This window comes from Pungitius pungitius, chromosome 7, assembly GCF_949316345.1.
Source record: "Pungitius pungitius chromosome 7, fPunPun2.1, whole genome shotgun sequence".
Taxonomy (NCBI): Eukaryota; Metazoa; Chordata; class Actinopteri; order Perciformes; family Gasterosteidae; genus Pungitius; species Pungitius pungitius.
In genome coordinates this window covers 7,634,923-7,651,363 of record NC_084906.1, presented here as the reverse complement: position 1 = coordinate 7,651,363, position 16,441 = coordinate 7,634,923, and the positions used below count along the sequence as shown (strand labels likewise).

Genomic DNA, 16,441 nt, shown 5'->3' with positions numbered 1-16,441 from the left:
GCAGTGTGGGAAGAAGTGTTCAGGTTCTCTCCTGGAATGAAAGCAAAAAGGGCATAACTAGAAATAAAGAGGTCCATGCTAATCTTTGTAGGAGCCAAACAGCTGCCGTGAGCCCGGCCCGTCTCTATCTTACCGAACACAAACATGGTACTAGAACCCGGAAAAGATGGAGTTTCGTGCAATTATTTTTTCTTCTATCACCAAAAGGCGCCAAACATCCCATCGCCTGACTGTGGCAGTGTTGTGTTCATGCAGAAACACATCAATCCCTCTTCCTCCCAGAATCCACCACAATAATGAACTGCAATATCTGTCTGAATGTAAATGTTAGCATAAATAATGCTACGACCAAATCAAAAGGGGAGTATGGATTTCTCTGTTCAGTGCTCTTGCTTCCAGTAATGTTTCCGGTGCCTACAATTCCATCTGGTTGAGCAAAGTGGTATTTGTCAGGAAATGTCTCACATTACTGTGATTTCCATCTGCTCAGAGAACCAGCTGAGTCACCGTGTTAGAGTGTTACTCTGCTACCACCTGATCTGTCTACACTGCCTATATCTAATTGTCTTTAAATATTTTCTACCCCTACGAGACTATTATTTTCTTTATTGGTTGATTAATTCATTCATCTGATTAATTTCTCTTTTAATTACAAAAATGACGAGGTAGTTTCTAATTTTACCGTAGCTCAGGGTGACAGTTTGGCTTGTCTTTTTTCATCGCACCAACAGTCGTGAGCCCAAAGCTTTTCCTTTTACAGTGACTATTTGTAACCAAAAGCATCATATCCCTGAAAGATGATGAATACATGAAACAAAGGTGATTGAGCCATAGAGATTAGCAAGCTACATGATGACAGAAAAATGTCCAAGGTGGGACAAAATCAGAACACATTTATTTTTTAATTATCAAGCACTTAAACCTACACAAAACCTTGTTTTGATCAGCTGACACTGTTGCTATAATAAGAAACATTATGTGGATTTAATATGTTGGATTGGTCCTCTTGGATGCCATCATATGACTGAGCAGATTATAGTTATCTTTTGATGGGAACTCTTCATTTCAAAATCAATTCATACAATAAATAAAGATATATAAATAAATAAAGATATTTCACATATAATGTCAGTGCAATCCCTTAGATGTGTTAAACCATTTGTCCTGGTAGAATGAGCCAGTGAACCACGGCCGGTCCTCTATCAATGTGCGGTAGTTAAAGATTTATGGAATATTAATCATTTCTGGGGATCCAATGCTTTCGTGTGTAACCGATTCTATATTTAAAACTGGGGGAGAAAAGCGCCTTCAGCCCCTCTGCCATTCCGCAGGACAAACTCCTGCTACATCTCTGTGCTATTGTGTCAATAAAGCTATTTATAAAATGTCCTCATTAATTTTAAACAGTTTAATTTCAAACTTATTTTACGTTAGTTATGGTGGTTATGAAAGTTGTTACATACTTTTTAAGCATATTCTGCCGTAAGAAAAAAGGGAATATTATTATTTATTAATATATTATTTTAGGGCTGATTCAAGTAACAAGTACTGTGTATGTCTCTTACTCTAATATTGTACTTAAGAATCTTAATTCCTTGACGCAGCTTATTTCCAGCCTTGTGTGACTGATTAAGGGAGAAGTATAAATGACGTCCTGTCTTCATGCCAGACTCTCTGAGTTAGACCACTGTTGGAGCTGGCATCGCCACGGTAACCAGTGCGTGATCAAGCTGTTGATGCCCAGTTCTGTCAAAGTGGGCGTTACCGTTGACGACGCACAAACGTCCCTCCCACCTGCTGAACCACAGATGGGTGCAAAACTATTTTAGCATAAATAACTGAAGTTGACCATTAGGTCTGAGGACCTACCGGCCACCTGAAGTACGGGCTCCAGCTGGCCGGGTCACATGGGCAGCTGGAGCCTGCTGCTTAATCCAGGGTCCATCCTCTACACACACCGACACATCGAACATTTGGGCGCACTACATGAAATCTACCTTCACCAGCTGTCATTAGATGGCATTTCTTGTCTCTCTTTTGTTGGAAGAAATATTAAAGGGTGCTTACATCTGTCAAATGAACGGTTCTGGCATTTTAGACAAAAAACAAAACTTGCTCTGCGGTTATGCATTGAAGTTTTAGGGTTTGGATTTGTACTTGACACAGCTCCCTGTGATATGACGGCAGACGCTGCAGCAGAGAGCCGTGGTCGTGGGAAGTAAACATCCTCGAGGAGCTAACACTCGGCGCCATCTGCCTCGGGCCACAACAAGGGTTATCATCAGAGTGCTGTTAGGAATGGCTGACGTGAGAGCACAAAAGCAGCTCATTTGAGTACAACGCTGAGACATTCTGATTATTGAAGTGGAATGTTTGCACACTTGTACGTAGCCGCCCAACGGGAGTCATTACCAAACACCGGGCCGCAGGGCATTATAATAGGGTTGGAAAAAAGTATTTGCAGAATTTCTTCCATAGTATAGTATTAGTACAACTGCAGACGGAGCCTCTAATTATTCTACCTTACTCATAACAATGAATTTAGAACATACACTCTATCAACATGCATGGCATTTATGAAAATGTTTAACATCTACAGGTTTTAAATGCCACATGCACACAACGAAGGTGTGATTTACCTCTTTCTGATGGCGGCTTCATCCATTCAAAGTCATTCAAGGTGATACTGAGGCAGCAGGTCGGTAAAGTGAAAATATGCACAAATTGGATCTAGCCCCAATTATTGAAAAAGGCCTCCTGAGATTAGCCATTAGTTTAAAAGTGGGTTGTTATATCATCGACTATTTTATGAGATGGCATAAAAAGCATAACTGACTCACCTTGTGTTACCCATAAAGCTCTTTGGGTGACGATTGGCCTGAAATACAGACGCACTGCCTTAGCATCTATCGAAGTGGTGCCATGTTTTTGCAGTTTTCTGTAGTGTTGGGCTGCATTACAGTTTACAGATGCTCATACAGCCCAACTTGAGGTGATCTTTTGTGATAATACGGTTATGAACCGTGGATCTTCCTGTGAGCTGTCCTCCTCCTGTCTCCCTTTTGCATCTTTGAATTCGCATTATTCAGTTCAGTTCTTGTAAAGGCTGTGTTCTTTGCTTTACATACATGCTGATCCTGCGAAATCTTCTTTTCCTGAACTAGGCCACGATTGGAATTGACTTCCTGTCGAAAACCATGTACCTGGAGGATCGAACGGTAAGAAGCCTCAGTTACCAGACATCCGTAATGTGTCCACAGCTTTCTTTCTGCTCGTTTCTGAAATAATGCATGAGCTCCCTGATGAACAGCGTGTCCCCTGTCTTGTGATATGTAGATGAATGCCATGTCTCTGCATGTCTGTTTACCTTGAGGAATCTTTTCGTACAGCAATAGGACTTTGGAGGTTTCACCTCGAGGAGTCCACTTGTACAAATAATGTGAATCTTGCACTGAGTACCCTCAGACGCATATCTATTCAGGCCAACATTGTGTTGTGTACTGTTTATGTGTGTGTGTGTGTGTGTGTGTGTGCATGTGTGTGTGTGTGTGTGTGTGTGTGTGTGTGTGTGTGTGTGTGTGTGTGGAGGGAGCCACGCTGTTTCTGGGCTCTCTGATTATCTGAATAATCTCAGTCTCCTCAGCTGTCTCTCTCTGAACCCCAGGTGAGGTTGCAGCTGTGGGACACAGCGGGCCAGGAGCGCTTCAGGAGCCTCATCCCCAGCTACATACGGGACTCCACTGTGGCCGTGGTGGTCTACGACATCACAAGTCAGTGTCCTGTGTTTGAATATGATAACACTTGCAAGTAATCATCCTTAAGTTATATGCTCCATGTTGAGATGAAACTTATTGAGGCAATCCTTAGTATCTCAGTCTTTGTTGACATGGTGGTAAAAATGCAGTTAAATAACACAAGTCCAACAACACTGGGGGCTGCAGAAAAAACTATCCCTGTTTTAAAAAATAAGTCAATATTGTTGTGCAGCCGTGATCTGATTTCATGCTCTGCCAACAGCGAGAGTGACATTGGTTGTTACCTCGCTGAGAAGTTGGAGGTGTGACATCAGCTCTGTGGCTGCTCCGTCATGTTCCATCGCTCGCTGCTATGTTTTAAGGCTGCAAGCAGAAAATGGCTGCAGTCTTGTTTTCTAGATCATTCTCTGGTGTCACAATGAAGGTTGGCGTCGGGCTGACACTCATTTCCTGTGACTCCATAAAAAGAGTCAACTTGTGCTTCGCCAGTGGAATGATTTTACTGTGAAGGTGTAGTGGCAGTAAGTGAAAACAGCATCGTTCTCCGGAACGTCGCCATAGATACCCAGGTCTCGATACTGTAAAATATACTTTCATTGGTTGGCCCCAGGCTCAATCACCTTTGTGTTACCTAATTAGGTGATAGATGGTGAGTTAACATTAATAAATGAAAATCTTGCCAATGTGTTCCTCTTGAAAAAGGAGAATCAGAAACTGAGAGGGAGACATTTATGTTTTTGGGCTCAATGATGGCACCCTCTACACATGATGCATGCACTGTTTATCCTTAATATATCACCAAAATAATATATTCAGCATAACCGCTGTCGGTAAAAGGAACAGAAGTATTCAGGTGTAATGTTTAGAAGGTGGTCTTTGCTCCTCTATTGAGGTAAAACCATGAAATATCCAGTAATGTGAGCTATTATCATTATCATTTTCAGCGAAACAGTGACATCTATTTCCTCTCAAATGTGTGGCTTAATATTTCAATAAGACTTAATCCAACTGCCCTCAGGAAGTACATTGAATTGCTGATTTCATAAAATAATACGGGTTACCATCCCCCAAACCAAGTGCTTTTATTTCCACCCTGAAAAAGACGCGGGCCTGTCTTTCCCAGTCCAAGAACCCAATACGACTCTTAAGTAGGTCTGCATACTCAATACACCTGGCATGGTCAAAGGGATTTATGAAAAACTTAAACCTGCCACAGAGCTGTGCATGTACAGCACACTAATGATTTATTGTGTGATTCCAGTTTGTATCGTCCAGTATATCTATCAGCTAATGTCTAAACATCGGGATTCGAATGATTAAGTAGCAGCATACAAAATGATGGATACATTCTTTATCCGCAGCTTATTTCATACCAGCTGTTATAAAAACTCCCACCCAAAAATAGGTGTATTCAGAGCAGTAGCAGCAGGAGACATTGAATCATTTTTACTCCACTTTGTCTTTTCTCTTCAACAGACGTGAATTCCTTCCAGCAGACGTCCAAATGGATCGAGGACGTGAGAACCGAGAGGGGAAGTGATGTCATCATCATGCTCGTAGGCAACAAAACAGACCTGGCAGATAAGAGGTGGGTACTGTATGTTACAGATGAAAACTCCCCCTGGCACCTTTTTTGCTTTTTAGGCAGCACTCCCTTTTATGTCTTGACGCCATAGCAACTGTGATGTGCAAAGTGTCAGTTCGTCTTTCAGCCGTCGGGAACATTCAGTGGAACACCCCGAGAACAAAGCAGGACAAAAGAGTCAGACTGAGTCCCGGCACAGTACAGCACATGATTTGATGAGACGTCGGAGCGTCTTGCTCAACAAATCCGTATGTTAATGAGACACAACTGATTCTTCACACCAGAATAACTCCTCAATTTAAAATACCGATTTTATATAATGCCACAAGACAGGTATGTGAAATTAAAAATGTCTTTGTTATATACGGCACATCTAAATGAATGCACTTTAGTGTTGCCATAGTAATTGTGGTGGAACATTAGGCAACTCAGCGGCTCTTACTGCTTTGAAAGGAGGAAACTTAACTCAGTTATTCAGCCCTTAGTGACACTAAAGGAATCATGACGGGTCTACCCAAGGAAATTACTTTTTCATACATACACGTACGTACATGCATAATATGAAAACTATAGTGGAGGGGATGTTTAATATAGCTGAGAAAGACATACATTTGAAAGATGAGATGACACAAAGCAGAAATGGGGAAAAAAATAAGGAAACATTGAACCATAAATGTTGCTTGTGCCAAAATACATTATTGGTTGGTAATCTTTGCTCGAGATAGAATACAGATGTAAAGTCATTTGTTTAGTTCCAACGGTGCCGCAATGTTCTTTTCTGTTTTCATGTATGTTTTCAAAGTAAGCGCAACCACTTTATCACCATTGTTTTTTACCTGTGTTAATCGAATTTTCTTTAATAGTTGCATTTAAACTGTTATTGATTCTGTGAGATAATTATTTAACATACATCATCTTTATTACTAGCTGGAACCCTCAAAAAAGGCAGTGTAGAGTATAACAAACAAAAAAACTCCCTGCAAATGCTTTAGTGAAAAAATGCAGGCATATGTTAGTACACATGGATTACTTCCACATGCATCAAGAGTACTTAGTTAGTTGTCAAAACACAAGAGTGGATGTAATGTCATTTGGTTTGATCCTCTAGCAGAGAATCACATTACATCCTGTTCTTTGGCTTTGCTACGGAGGAGAATTATCCCAAATAATGTGTCCTCGTGTGGTCAATAACCATGCATATATCATGCACGTATGCATTATGTAGAGTAACATCTCCAGCATCTCGAGGATGTACTTGGAGCAGCAAGTAGGCCTTTGGCTTTCTTGTGTCTTAGAAAGACTTGTCAGTGACTCAAGGACATAAAAAACAATTGCTGTGGATGGCAGTTTCCAAGATGCATCTCACTGGATCTGTCAATAAAAGATCATGGCTGCCATGACAACAGAGCAAAGGCAGGATCTTTTGAGATCAACATTGGGATGGCACGGGTATCTGTTCCACGATGTAGTAAAGAGTAAAGTATTTAGTATAAGCTGTAACAGGCTGTACGCTGGACAGCATTGATTGAATTGATTGATTGATTGAAGTATTTATTTCTTGAACATGTAGACATTAACAAATAAGATATTTAAAAATACATAGACCACAAAAAAAAACGAAAAAGTCACTTTCTGTTCAAGAAAAGGAGTAAAGGGAAGCAAAAGCTTATAGGTCCCTACCCCTATCTGTCAGTTAAATGAATCTTTTACATGATCAACGTAATTTCCTATATATGTTTACAAACCTTTTTTTTTACTTGCACATTTAGCGGACATACCTCCTACGTTTATTAATATTCACAATTAGTATATATTACTTTGAAGATTAAAATCACTCCTCTGTTCATCATACATACATACACACACCTATAAGTACACACACACGCACAGCCTTAAATAAATACAATTTAAGATAGTAAACTACCTGTCATTTCCATCACTGAATATTTTCACAGATCTCATATTTGGCTAATGTGTATTATTTAAGATGTTTTTTAAACTGTGCAATATGTTTACAATCTTTGATCTTATCTGGTAAGTTGTTCCACAACTTCACCCCACAGATCGATATTCACCTGCTTTTGACTGTAGAGTGTACCTTTGGTTGCCTCAGTTTCAGTCTTCCTCTTAAATTATAGTCACCTAGTCTGTCGCTAAACCATCTTTGAATGTTTCCTGTAAGTAGGCTGTTTCTTGCTTTATATACAATCTGTATATAAAGCAAATAATGTATTTGTGTGTTCATAGTACCCCACATTATTAACTATCCTTATTGCTTTTTTTTAATTGTGCATATTGCCTGTAGGGTGCTTTTGTAGGTATTACCCCACACAGTAACTCAAATGGGGGGAAAACAGTGTACGGTACAGTGTATGCAGTGATTTTATATTCAATATATGTCTGACTTTGACTAGTATCCCTACACATTGTGCCAATTTTGAGTGTACACGAGTGACCTGTGATCTCCGGCTGAGCTTGTGGTCTATCATTACACCTAGAAAAGAGTATTCAACACCCTTTCGATTTTTATATTATCGATCTTTAGTTCAATGTGTGTGTTTGCTTGTGTGTTACTTTTGCCAAAGACCATAAATTTGGTTTTCTTTACATTGTTTGAGTGCTAATCTATTTACATCAAACCACAATTTCAACTTGGTTAACTCAGTCGAGGCAACCTCCAACAACTGTTGGAGGTTGCCTCCTTCACAGAATACATTTGTGTCATCAGCAAAAATAACATTTTTCAGGATCATGGAAGCATTACGTATGTCATATATATAAATAGTTTTGGTATTTATTTAGACCCAGTATTGACCCTTGCAGCACACTACAGGTAATATTCCTTAAGGTGGACCTGTTATCCCCTATCTGTACAAACTGTTTTCTTTGTCCAATGTAGCTTTGTAACCAATTAAGTCCAACCCCTCTGATCCCATATCTTTCCAGTTTGTGTAGCAATATATCATGGTTTATTGTGTCAAATGCCTTCTTCAGATCTATGAAGACCCCTATTGCAATTTTTTTGTTATCTATTATGCTTGTCAGTTCTTTCACTAAGTCCATGAGTGTCAATGATGTTGATCGGTTTGTCCTAAAACCATATTGACTATCTATGAGAAATTAATGTTTATCTATGAAACTGTCCATCCTAGTAGCAAATATTTTTTCCAAAATTTTGGAAAATTGGGAGAGCAGGGAGACTGGTCTGTAGTTATTGTAAAGGTTTTTTTCACCTTCTTTGAAAATTGGAATTACCTTAGCAGTTTTCATTTTGGTTGGAAAGGAGCCCGTTTGAAGTGAAACATTACAGATATGTGCTAAGGGATCTGCTATATTGATAATAACTTATTTTACTATTGTCATATCAATACCATTCCAGTCTCTTGATGTTTTATTTTTAAACTTATTAACTATAGCAATAATTTAATTTTTATCTGTGTCCTTCAGAAAAATAGTATCTGGGTTCCTCTTGCCCAAAGTATGTGCTACACATCCCCCTTGCGGAAGGTTTATCTGCTCTGCTAGTTTAGGGCCCACATTTACAAAGAATTTATTGAAGCCTTCTACCATCTCCTTTTTTCATTAATAATCTTATCATTATCTTGAAATTCTTCTGGCAAGCCAGAGCTGGTCGATTTATTTCTTATAATTGAATTTAAGATCTTCCATGTTTCCTTTTATATAATTTTTTTTTCAATTTATAGTCCTTAAAAATGAAACGTCAAAAACTGTTTCCATTTTCAAATAGCTAGAAAGTATAGTAGCTTTCATTTTGACTTGATTATTACTTGGATTAACATAAAGTTACATTGATTTATTGCATTTTCATTTCAAACGACAACATTTGAATATTGTCCATTGTACAGCACAGTAAACCATAAAAATATGTATTGTCAAACAGCTTTTCTTTTTTCACCAATGTAATCATTGAACGCCTTGAATGTGTGAAAATACATATACATACATCTTTAACTTGTACATGTATAATGCTAATGGAGGTTTGGATTGTATTATTATAATTTTTTTAATAAACCCCAATGGGTAAAAATGATTATATATTGATGATATCAATATGTGGAATTAAATTATATTAATAAATTTGATCCTCGGAGTGAAGTAAAAACTACTGTTTCACTTTAACATACAAGACGTTAATGTTTTAACAGCTTCAAGTTTGAGTCTGGGAGTTCAAACTCCATTCAATGTTCTGCAGCAAAGAGGTGAAAGGCGGTTTACTGCGCTGACACCTTCTCTTAATTTGCACCTTCCTAGAGGTAAGTCAGCCTTATCGCTGTGCGTATGAGCCGGACGGGTTTCTGTCCAAATCGGCACAGAAATAATAATGTTATTCCCTTGTACAAATGTGGTTGATCTAGTAAGAGTTGGAGGATGTCGCTGTGGAGCCTGCTCCACTGGCCGTGTCTACCCTGTCAGAGCTGAGCACGATGAGTCTATTCGGATTCGGATATGGAGCAGAGATCTGAGGGTTTTCTGTTCCTGCCATCTGGTGTGATGTGGTTATCAGTCACTCGATAGAAGCCCTTCGTTCTTTGTTTGGTTGGGTTGTTCATTCGTACCGTAGCTTCTCCCGAATGGTACCTTAGGGAGTAGGATAAGAGATTCCAAGTATGCATCGCACACCCGGCAGCATCAACCAAGTGGGTTGAATTCATTTAGCTATACGGCTGTTTTTGTCTGCTCCGCTATGCTCATTTACTAGACACTACCTGTGTCTGTCTCAGGTTTGGTGCTAAGCTGGGAAGGCACTGTGGATTCATCCAAGTTCTTTCCCCAGAAGAGGCTGCTACTGCTGAACCAGGGCAGGAAGGTTTGGTCTAAGTGAAGAAATCAAACTATTTAAAATTGCCATGTAGGAGGAAGAAGATTAAACACAACTCGTTCATGATGACCGTGGACAGTAATGACTGCTTTCTTCTTAACATTTACTTTTTAAAGAGACGCGATGGCCAGCAGCTAAAGTGAGAGCTGCTCTTTAACTCCAAACCCCCCACTAGCAAGCATCAATGCTGCTACAATGCCACTCATTCCCCCCCATTGTGCCATTTCCTGATGACAAAGAAGCCTCGGTGGTGCATAAGTTGGAAACTCAAGACGAGTTCAGGAATAGCCTGAGCAGCATTGGTGCAGCTCTCTCAGTTTGTGTTATTATTAGTGCTGTCAAACAATTAAAATATTTAATCAGGATTAATTGCATTCATAGTTAACTCAAAATTAATCAAAAATGTTCTCTATTCTACATGTCCCTTCATTTCTTTTTTTCCATAATTTTTTCTTCATTTTAATGCTCTTATCAACCTGTAAAAGTGGATCGGTTTGCTTTATGCAAATGTTTTATTTTACTGAAAACAACATTGCCAAACAGGGCAGTACAAAATAAAATTATAAAGTGCACAATTCAGGTAAACAAGGACTCAGCCTGTAGTGCAGTTAAACCATGGCTTAACATTTTCTTTTTTTCAAGTTTGCTGTGAACAAAGCAGTCAGGCCTCTTATTTCAGAAACAATTAACCGTAACAGTTAGGTTACCAATAAAAGGTAAACTACTACTTCTTTGCTTTCAGCAGGGCCAGATTTATTAAAACACGATGCAAATTGGCTGCTATTAATGTCTCGCAGGACAACTGAATGAATCCTTCTCAGTCATTAGCTAATTAAGTCCGGTGTATCTTCTAGCATAACAGGTGCTTCAGCTGCAGACACAAGGCTTGACTGCGAGTCTTTGTTCATCATCTCTGCTTCGTTCCCACCCACTCAAAACAGTTTGCTTTTGTTTTCCCGATGCAATAATCTGCACCCTTTCCTTTCACAGGCAAATCACAATTGAGGAAGGCGAACAGAGGGCCAAAGAGCTGAGCGTCATGTTCATAGAGACCAGCGCCAAGACGGGTTACAACGTCAAACAGGTCAGTTCAGAGCTAGTCGGCTTTCAACCCGCCGTTCACTCCTCCTTCACGCAGCAATGGGCTAGCCAGGTGAAAGTGAGGAGGAACAACTTTTCAAATATACGTCACAGTGCTCATGCATCCATGTGTGGATGCCTAAACAAAACAGGGACACGCTCTCCCAAAGGATTGCTCTTATTGTTAGTTGTATTCATTTGTTTTAGTGACTTTTGATTTATAAATCTTTTACAACTTTTACAGAAAATAGTGCGTTCCAGATACAAAGGCAAACATAGCCCGGTTCCAGCGCTCTGAGTCTCAGAGCTGATGTTTGTGGAGGAAAACAACGGGCGTCTGTTGAGTTAATCAGTAGCGAGAGGAAGGCGAGCTGTATTGTGTCTGTCGGTAAATGGTGTTACTGGCGGGCGCACACAGAGGAGCCGATTCTTCTCCTCACATTGGGACAGGGGGCAAGATGCCAGGATGGAACCCAGTGGTGTGCAAAGGTCACAGTGCCTCCTCGGGAGGCGGTTTGGCTGTGTCAGCACTTTCCACTGGTATGAGGTGTCAGCATCAATTTCACCATCTTTCAGGAGAATTGATCATTTCTGCAAGAAGAATACAAATCGACTGGACGATGTCTCAAATCATCATGTGCACATGAATCGCATTGTTGTGTTTACCCAAAATTGAGATGATTGATGATTTCAGTTTTTTGCAAAGACAGAAGGAAAGGAAAAGGTTCTTATGCCACCGTTGGTTTCAAATGCCTTCATGCTTGATAAATAACAGTGATACAAGCCATTCCTTTAAAACATCACAAACCTACAGCTGATAAATGTTTCATCTGAATGTATGCAATTATCTGACAAGCACTCTACATAAAATGAACATTCATTCATTCTGGTTCTGTCCTTCCAGCTGTTCCGGCGCGTGGCCGCTGCTCTTCCGGGAATGGAAAGTATGCAGGAAACAAGCAAAGAAGGGAGTATCCTTAGAACCATTTGCACATCACAGCAATCCCCGGTTCCCATGACTCCTGTGTTAATATAATATAATAATATGTCAACGACTCAAGCCACGTTGAGACATCTTCTCATTTAAATCTTCACGTGATAGCACCCAATTAAATGAGGGAGTGTCTGTGTCCTGCTGCAGACCAGTGTGCTGACTGGCACCTCACATCTGCTGCTGTCAACTCAGCTCCACCTCTAGATCATGTGTCAGTGGGCTGCAGCTCTTTTCACTCAACTCTTTTTCTTCAGGAAGCACACGTTTGACACTGTTATTGTGAGCATCTTGGATTTGTATTCACTCTTGTTGAATGTACTTGTTTTGATTACATTGAGGAGCGATTTGACTCAGGAGACACACATGTTCACATCGAAGGAGGTGAACACAGCAGCTCAAACTGATTTCAGCCGTCATTTTAATCAGCGACTAAAGAGAGCCGTCAAGCTGTGTTGACTCCTCTGCCGCATTGATTCCCACATCTGTAAATATACCAGATGTGGGTAACAATAAAGCTGCCTTCACTTCACACTACAGTTTAAAGAGGAATTACACTCATAATATATCTGCACTCCACTTTGATGAGTTCAAGTCAAGATTTAAACGCCCTACAGTTCTGTATTAACGGTAATCCGAGCATTTGAATCTTTTTGAATCACTTGTTTCTTCTCGGCTCTGTTGTTGTCTGTTGTCACTCGGACGAGTGGCTGGGAGTCCATGTTGTACTAGAGGACATTCATGCTTTTGTCCATTTACAGTTTCATTGTACCCTTCACAATAGTTCATTTAATAAAAGCAGCAAAACCGTGACCTCGAACATCCGTAGGGCTGATAACTCGGCTGGACACGCCGCAGTAATCCATCCTCTGATCTATTATCCGTGCTGAACCTAGTAGGTGATCAATAATCTGACGACACGATCTGATGCTGTTTGTTTTCTTCCGCTGGCGTGACTAATCAGGGAAGGACAGGTTGTGACTGCTAAGACTCAATCTAGTTACGGACACGGGTTGTTGCGTCATCGTTTCTGCCCGTCACACAGCGATCAATCTCTGATCAATCTCAGTACCCAACGACTAAAGCAAATGCCTCGTGGGTATTATTTAATACATAGATTGATATTAATGACAAGCCTTTTACATTAAGCCGGAACAAAAGCTAAACCCTCCCACACATCCAGAAGAAGACCGATCATCCCACGCAACACAGGCTGTGAACGGCCAAGTAGTTCCCATGCATGTTGAATCACTACTGCAGGTCAGCCTCGCCCCCGGCTGACCATATATTTACATATTCTATTATATTATACAATTCTGTCCTTTAAATAAAAGACTCTTCTCCGAATGTGGAGGTTGTAAACAGGGACGAAAATGTGGCTTTTTCAGCCCAGCGAGTTAGCCTGTTGCAGGATACGGGTAACTGTATTTTGGAAGGTAATTACTGGACGTGGCAGCGCTATGCCAACGCTAGTGTCCCCTAAAGCACCTGAAACATCGCCTGTAGACACTTCATACAGTAAATCAGCAGCATTACAAGTGTTTTACCTCCTCATCAACACACAGTGAAGTGCCATCTCTATGGTAACTGTGGGGGAATTATGAAATTGCCTTTTTTGTACAATGTGCATATGGCATTGTCATTATTCTGTGTAGCCTCAGGACTCATCTGCTCCAACTCAAACCGAAATAGATGCTGACCTTGGTGCAGAGAAGGAAGGCCTACATTCTGATTATCGCCTACTCATCAGTTACTGGGAGTGGTCCATCCTTTACAAACTGCACGGCCTCGACAATAAACCCAGTGACCTAACAGCCCCGCGATCTGTGGGCTTTTTTATTTCCTGGCTGTAATGCTTCACTCACTCACATCCAGCCAATTACCTTTATCGCCCTCCCTTTTTCTTCTTTGTGTAATCCCTGCCTTTAATGAGGCCCAATGGAAGTGGGGAGTGGGGGAGAGCTGTGTGGAGGTACGCTGATGGATGGCAGGTGATGACAGTTCCTCAGCAGCTTTGCTGTCACTGTCAGTTAATGGAGCAGCTCTCTAGTTGTTCATGCATTGTGATAGTAGTCAAGGGTATTGATATAACTGGGAGAAGCCCTGAAAAGAGCTTGGCCCATGATGCATAACATGCATGGTATATAGCCTGAATGTGGATGGAAGGATATTTGCCTTTTTCTACACATCAAGGCCTTGCAGGCAGCTTGATGAATAGAGGCAGAAATGCCAAATAATATGTGCATTGGAACTATTCATTATGGCAGTGGAACTGTTTAGTTGCATTTCTTTTTGGATATTTGAAGGCAAAGGTCTCACTCACTGAATCCTATTGGCTCAGAGCCGTGTCTGTCAGTAAACCGTTGTGCAGCCTAAGCTAATGCGAGCAAAAGTTTATTTTTAATTGATTTCATCAAAACATGCCTGGTCTCTACAGACCTTTAAGAAACTATCCAGTAAGATACAGACCACAAAGAAAATCAACAAGCAAAACAATGATTCAATGGAACACTTAGATACAAGAAGGTTTTCTTAACTCCCAAGGCAGAGACTGACTTGATTTTTAGAAAGTAATCCCATTGTACTTTCTGTTCTTTTAAATTGCCACTTTGTGTCCCTCTGATTTATGGTGGATGTCGGGGCCTCCGGGGCACAGTGTTCTGCTCTCCGTCCGAGAACAATTTCCTGCAGGTTCACAGGGTGTCAGCAGCCCTGTGGAGAGGCTGCTTGACCCAGATCAAGTGGCGGGTTCATCCGCAGTAATGAGGGAGAGAGCCAGAGAGCTAAACCAATCGTAGCCTCCAGCCGCTCCGTGATTCACTGCAAATATTTAGTTTATTATTCAGGGCTGTTTTGTGAAGAACATTCAATCAGTTGTGATATGAATCATAGAATACAACCACAAAGAATAATGCAGTTTCTCCCCATTAGTGAGCCATCATCCAAATGTGCCTCAAATAAATGTGTGTCAGGTGAGCAGGGATTGCTGCGCTGGCGCTTTAAGAATATTGATGAAGTGAGAATTATCACCCCGTTCTGTGGTTCCCCTCAGTGCCACTGGGCGTCGGAGCATCCTGCCCCTCTAATCAGCGGCATGTTTTTCTAAAGAAGCTGTCATAAACTCGTTTTTCCTAGAAATAAATGCTGACGGCAAGCTGGCGAACACAGAGACATATATATTTCCATTCACAGAATCAGATGAAGCAATTTCCCCATCTTCCAACAGCTTGGTTGTGCTGCCTTCAAGTGGCTATACATATTCAATCAGGTCGCTTTCAAATTTCATTTGTGTTTATTGAGGTTTCCCCTGGCTGCCATTTGGAACAGACAATGTTCGGCAGATGTTTATCCCACCTGCAAGCAAACCATCTATTGTTTTCGAAGCCATTAGAAGCTGTGAACCTCCTAAACAATTTCTTCACACAGCGACTGAAGTAAAGCGACAGGTATCAGAGGGCTGCTCGACTCAGTCAGCTCATTTGGTTTGGTAATGCAGACCCAAAGTGGGAGCCAATCCAAATGGGAGTGCTCATGTATACGCTTGCATTTAAAGACTGTCCTTCAAATGTCATCATGCTGTGATGAAATGCTTCCTCAATGTATGAGAACAAACACATCAACCCGCTGCCTTTAACAGCTCCGGGCACCGCGGGGCGACCATTTGAAAAGCCCCAGTGGGACTGCTTCACACTCCCTTGCATACAATATATAGACCACGGTGTGTGTGTAGCCCCCCCCCCCCTCCTTACACATACATCAATTTGAAAAAGTCTATAATAGAGGTGCTGTGCTGCCACACTCAGCAGCTGTGGTATAATGGAAGCATGATACACCTCTTGTCTGAAATAGTGTTAAAAAAACTGCAGAATCATTTTGACTTGCTGCAACTCATTAACACACAATGGTGCATAAGCCTTAATTGTAGCACAGCAGCGCCAACGAAATCCACTCTCATTATTACCAACAAAAAGAGGAGGTTTCCTGTTGAGCTGAATGTGTGGTGTCAGTTAGAATGGTTGGTGTCTGGACTGAAAATGAAAGAGATTCATTGGGAAGTAGCTCCATCTAGTGGTAATAAAGTGGCACTTGCTCATTTCTCATGCTGGAACACCATTGAACGGTTATGTGGGCTTTTCCTCTTTGAAAATATTGTAATCCTCTTATTGATCCGTTTATGTTTCTGTGTCTGA

The 16,441-nt window shown here is 40.8% G+C and overlaps 1 protein-coding gene across 2 annotated transcripts in view; it reads left to right on the top strand.

The window, feature by feature from the left end:
- rab6ba (RAB6B, member RAS oncogene family a) overlaps window positions 1-16,441 on the top strand; it is a 40,850-nt gene that overhangs the window by 21,627 nt on the left and 2,782 nt on the right. The window contains exons 3-7 of one of the 2 annotated variants that reach the window (XM_037469931.2): window positions 3,165-3,218; window positions 3,665-3,770; window positions 5,232-5,343; window positions 11,171-11,264; window positions 12,165-12,231. In XM_037469931.2, coding sequence (XP_037325828.2) covers window positions 3,165-3,218; window positions 3,665-3,770; window positions 5,232-5,343; window positions 11,171-11,264; window positions 12,165-12,231 — 433 coding nt within the window. Of the gene's footprint in view, window positions 1-3,164; window positions 3,219-3,643; window positions 3,771-5,231; window positions 5,344-11,170; window positions 11,265-12,164; window positions 12,232-16,441 lie in introns of both variants that reach the window. The other variant, XM_037469930.2, reaches the window with a different exon arrangement.